The following is a 5633-nucleotide window of genomic DNA, read 5'->3' as shown; positions in this document are numbered from 1 at the left end:
GAGTAACCCGCCCTTTTCAGGCTACTTGACAGGATAGCCTGTGCCTTATCATGGTCGAGAATCATGACCTCCTTCGATTCCATTCCTTTTCTTGACATTGGTTCATACTTCAGTCGAATGAAACAATTAGGGAAAGCGTCAAAGTCTGGCCAAAACTGTATTTTGTCCAAAGGAACAGCACCCATCTTCTCCGAGATGTAGAGTTTGCCGTTTAAAATCGGCATCAGCTCCGCAAACCTCCAGAGATTGGTTTTGGAGCATGTCGGAAGTGTCGTTTGTATGACCCTTGAGGAGCGACAAGTGGAGCTTTACGAGGTTCTATCTTGCATTTCGCTTCCTGCTTATCATCTTGTTTGCAAAAGTTTTCTTTTAGATTTTTCACTTGGGCCCATAATTGGACCATTCCATCTAATAGAGGGGTAGAAGGTGAAGATGTCGATGTCAATGGCACTAGAGCCGGCATAGACGGAAACAATTCCGACACGACATTCTCCCTTTCTTCCCGTGGGCGCTTCCTGCCCTCCTTCCCAAAGGCTATCTGGCCGTCGGGAGATGTAAATCGGCCTAGGGCACCACTATTTCCTTACTTGCTTTCAGAAATAGTAGCTTACGCATCCTATCATTAGGTAGGTAAGGACCCGGAGAGATTTTCTGGAAACCTCTCACCCAGTTGCGTAATTTGTAACGAGCTGCATCCCTAGTCTCTATCGACTTGGGATTCTCGAAACCCTCGGACATTAAGGTCTGACATACATTGCAAACCTGCGGGTTCCAATAATGTAGGGATTCGGAAATAATATTGCAGGGGGCATGAAACCTGCATGTATCATGACCGTAAAAACACTTACTCTTGATCTTGCAGAAGACTGCAACACATCATCTGGTGTTCCTCCTGTAAAGAAAGATAAACAGAATGAGTATACGAATGATTATCTCACTGATAAGCAATATATAAAAGTCATCTTTTAACAAAATAGCTTAGGATAGTAAGCTATAAAGGGATAGTGAGAGACACATACTTGTGTATCCCCTGCAAGCAAATGCTGTTACCTCCCCTCAGTATTAATTATAAGGAGATTCCTCTATCAAGGGAACTCCAACTAAAAGGGTTCTTACCCCTAGAGGTAGAGAAGTGTATAAGTCACTGTGCCTTTTCATTCTTAACACTGTGGGGTAAGGATGACTGATTTCTTAATCAGAATATTGAAGAAATACTATTCTTTCAATATAGGAGTGGTACCAGCATAAGCTTGCACAAGGGTACCCAAGATATGTTAGAAATAACTACTATATAATCATACTATAGTTTTATATTTGCAGTATATACTATGTTGCAAATTACTGGCTACTGTATAATTATATATAATGTAGTTCAGCCAGTGTGCTGCCTTTGTGGCAAGCATCTGACGGCACGGTCCAGCTAGCATGACGCCAACTGGACTAGGAAAAACAAAAGACATATATTTGTGTATCCCACCCAACCTATTTGCTGTGGCCTCCCTTACAATATTAAATCATAGAGTTTCCTAATCAGGGAGACTCAAGGATAAGGGCTCTACCCTTTAAGGGTTAGGAGTGTAACACCCCAGCCCTTAAAATATTTAATATTGTAGGGTAATCTGAAAACTGATTTCTAATCAGAATATTGAAGAAATTATATTCTTTCAATATAGGATTGGGCTCAGCAAATACCTGGGTAGGGATACCCAAAATATATTGGAAATAACTACTAGTATAATATATACAGTAGTTTTTCTATCTGCAGTATATCCTATACTGCAAATATACTGACTACCTGTATAAATATATACCGTAGTTCAGCCGGCATGTTGCCGGCATAGCTAGTTCTTGCCGGCACATCCAGCATGCTAGCTAAAAGAGAGAGAGATAGTATGGAGTGAAGGCTACCTATTACTGTGTATGTATATAGTAATTAAGGATGTAAATTCTAATTTTACTGCCTTTCTCCAGAAAGAAGGTTCAAATGGAAGGGGAGAATGTAACATTCAGGCTTCCATTCAGCCACAGTACTATCGCCGGTAAGGTCCCGCCGATACACCGCCGGCAGGCTAGCCTCCGGCAGCACTAGTACAGTCGGCGTGCTGCCGGCTGAGTCAGCACCTATCTGTGCAGGCCTGGCCAGCGGTACTCCAACAATAGAACTTGTGGCTAGCAGTCCAAGGGAGAACTGAAGAACCTTGGTGACAGAAGGGACTTCTCACTCACAGCCATCATGGCTGCCGGCAGCCGCCAGCAGCCGTCATGGCTGCCGACAAATGACATGGCTACCAGCAGCATGCATCGCCGACGGCAGCCGTCATAGCCGCCGGAAGTTTGTAAGATATATGGTCACTGGCATTCAATATGGCCGCTGGTAGTTGTCATGCCTGCCTGCAGCTGGCATAGCCGCAGGCAGCCGGACAACGGCTGTAGAGAGGGAGTCTGGCCGGCTCCGGCAACCCACCGGCAACGGTAAGGTTGCAGGACGCTGGCTCAAGAAAGACAATGGCTCGGCCATCATAAAAGAACAGATGGGGAGGAAAAGGGTCCTATATGAGGTGTGGTAGGAGCCGGCAATGTTGCTGGACCTAAACACCTTGAAGAAACTCTGTTTCAGTATCGGCGCCATCCTAGGCGGCAGGAGAATCTTCTATTATCCAGCCTAGGGTGTGCCAATACAGTTAAGGGGACGGCAGCAGTGCCGCCTCCTCTCAACAAGGGAGGAACAGAGTTTCAGTGCATCGCCATCGTAGGCCTCAGAAGTATACTACTCTTCAGCCTATGGTCTGCGAGCATAGGACTAGTCTACTAGGCCACAGGGAGAAGGTGGTGGCATCATACAACCACTTCAGGTGTAGCCTAGGGAGGGCTAGCCTCCTATGCCAGCAGCCTAGCCGGCAGGGGAATGACTATTCACCCTGCCGGCCAACTGCCGACACAAGACTAAATACTCTGAGGTTCTGATTGAATCCCAAAACTTGCCATCTGCTGTTAAGGGACGAGACAGAAAACCCTAGGCTAGTCATGCCTGAATTAAAAATTCAAGGCCAACCCATTAGGGTTGTAGCCTAAGGCTATCCTCAGAGGGAAGAGAGATTACCCTAAAATCTCTATTAGAGACGAGCATCGGTTATATAATAATTCAAGGAGATATCAATCTCCAATTAATTGATAAACCAATACACGAGGGTAACCGGGGAAATGTCGAAAGAATATGTTGCCTAGGTTAGGTTACCTAGGCAAGGCGAGATCTCGGTTACCTATATCACCGAAACTCTGACATATACGATCGACACAGAAAAAGGAAAAATTATGCATATAAATATCTTTACAAGTATAAAATGCCTAAATAGCTTTCATAATCAAATTATTAATGCTATTTGAAACCGGGAATGTCGTTCTACTAACTAAATAACACATGCCCAACGAACGATAGCGCCCATGGCGTCTCCGATAACAGGCCTAGCTCCTAATCTTAATAAATTACTCTAATTTCACTGTGAGACGGGAACTAAAATACACATATTGTAAATATTCAATACTCAACTTTCCAGAGGCGAAAGAAGCTGGAGATTGCATAACAATAATCCTTGAAAATCGATCGAAAATGTCAGATCAACAGGGAACACCACCATGCAAATTCACTACAAAATTAGGAATGTCCGCCATCTTGGATATGGCGCTGTTGTGATACTCAATAGTAGTATGAGAACTAGGGTAACCTTGATATGGCTCCCCTTCTATTCTGCCACTTTCCCCCTCGAAGCATAAACGCTATCAGGGGTGCGGATTGCTATGTGGCGTATCAAGAATACGTCTGCGATATCCTTGAGAGAAAATTTAAGAATATTCGCGCCAGAAGTTAGAATTCTGGAGACCTAAAGGTAAAATTCTCTGGGAATATCACTGTAGTACATATATCCCTTAGGAAGCTACTTATAGTAACTTCCATCAGGACGACATGGCTTGAGCCCAAAAATATGTATATACATGAATATATATATATATATATATATATATATATATATATATATATATATATATATATATATACACATACATATATATATATATATATATATATATATATATATATATATATATATATATATGTATATACATACATATATATATATATATATATATATATATATATATATATATATATATATATATATATATATACATATAAATATATATACTCTTTATTACATAAGGGATATATGGGTTATCGTTTATGGTTTTCACAAGATTTTTAGACCTGTAATATACAGCACATTTTTTTTCCATCAGATAATTGGAGATATCATAATCTGGCTTTTGTTACAGCTATCGTTGATAAAAATCTTTTTCTCAAAATTGTTCTGGGTTTTACTCAATATATTCGCGTAGCACAAATGTTTCATTCCTGCTGTTCTAGTTCATAGTTTCTTACAAAGACCCTTCTCTAATTCAGTGTGAATTTTCTAGCATCACTTAGTTATGAGACTTCACCATTACGTAAATGTTCTCTATTTTTATTTCAGATAAGATCACAAATCTTTAGATATGAAACAAATTATAAGGATTTGCTTCTAATATAAGTCTGCTAAAAGTAATTTCCTATTGACATCTCTTCTTATGCTGAATTTTCAATGCTAGTTCTTACATCATGCTGTTTAAATCTGCAAGTCTTATTGTTAGTTATTGTTATGAGATAGCCATTCTACTTAGATCTGAATTTTTGAAACTTGAGATGAAAAGAGACTCAAAATACTTACAGATACAAATGTCCTGAAATCGAGTTTATACCATCCACACATCTCCATCTCTTTCAGTGGGCCTATAGCCATTAGAAGCCGATATACCTATAAATTTAAAATAGTGACTAAGTTAGGTTACTATGAAATTTTGAAAGGTGGGTTTTCCCTTTTTATAAATAGAGGGAGTTTTTCTTTGAATAGTGGTTGTATTTTCCAAGATGGAGTTTGTTGCATTTTTATGACTATTTTTTTAAGCTCTAAAGATGGAGGAAATATTTCTTTTTCAAGACGGACACTGTTGTGTTTTACTTTTCCAAGATGAAGACTGTATTCTTAAGATAGGTCTTTGTATCTAACCTGGCCCTTGCTGCGCTCTAACCTCATTCCACAAATATAAGTTCTAGTTTTGGATAGAGTTTTCGTATTTTTAGATAGAGACTTTTTAATTCTAAGCATATATTTTTGTATTTTTAGATATTTTAAACAACTATTGAATCTTGAAAATGAGAGAGAGGACCTGGGAAGAACACAAAGGGGGGAGGGTACAGTGATAGAGATACGGAACTCAAAAGGGAATTGGGCGTTGAGTGAAATGAAAAATGTTAAAGCATCGGGTCCATCAGAGCTTGAAATTGAAATGATCACGATGTTAGCTACAGGGGGAAGAATGGACTCTGCTGTTGTTAAGAGTAATATTGGAAGAGAAAATAATGCCTAAAGACTAGGAGGAGAGTGTAACAGAGCGTGGTTTGAAAGTTTTTTAGAGGGTATAAGATTAGAGGTTGTAAAGATTGGAAATCTGCAGTATGGATTCATGAGGAGGAGAGGAACTGTGGATGCTATATCTATAATAAAGGCAGCTACAGAAAAAGAGGCTAGAGGGAAACCAGA

General features: G+C 39.9%; 1 protein-coding gene across 1 annotated transcript in view; it reads right to left on the bottom strand.

Annotated features, from left to right (window-relative positions):
- Nucleotides 1-4709: 4709 nt before the first annotated feature.
- The window catches only part of LOC137643204 (uncharacterized), a 2912-nt gene continuing 1988 nt past the window's right edge, over nt 4710-5633 (bottom strand). The window contains exon 4 of the mRNA XM_068376053.1: nt 4710-4847. Within this exon, the coding sequence (XP_068232154.1) occupies nt 4710-4847 (138 nt within the window). The remainder of the gene's footprint in view (nt 4848-5633) is intronic.

Source organism: Palaemon carinicauda, chromosome 6 (genome assembly GCF_036898095.1).
Source record: "Palaemon carinicauda isolate YSFRI2023 chromosome 6, ASM3689809v2, whole genome shotgun sequence".
NCBI classification, from domain to species: domain Eukaryota; kingdom Metazoa; phylum Arthropoda; class Malacostraca; order Decapoda; family Palaemonidae; genus Palaemon; species Palaemon carinicauda.
Note: the sequence above shows the minus strand (reverse complement) of the source record. Positions and strands in the feature narration are given on the sequence as shown.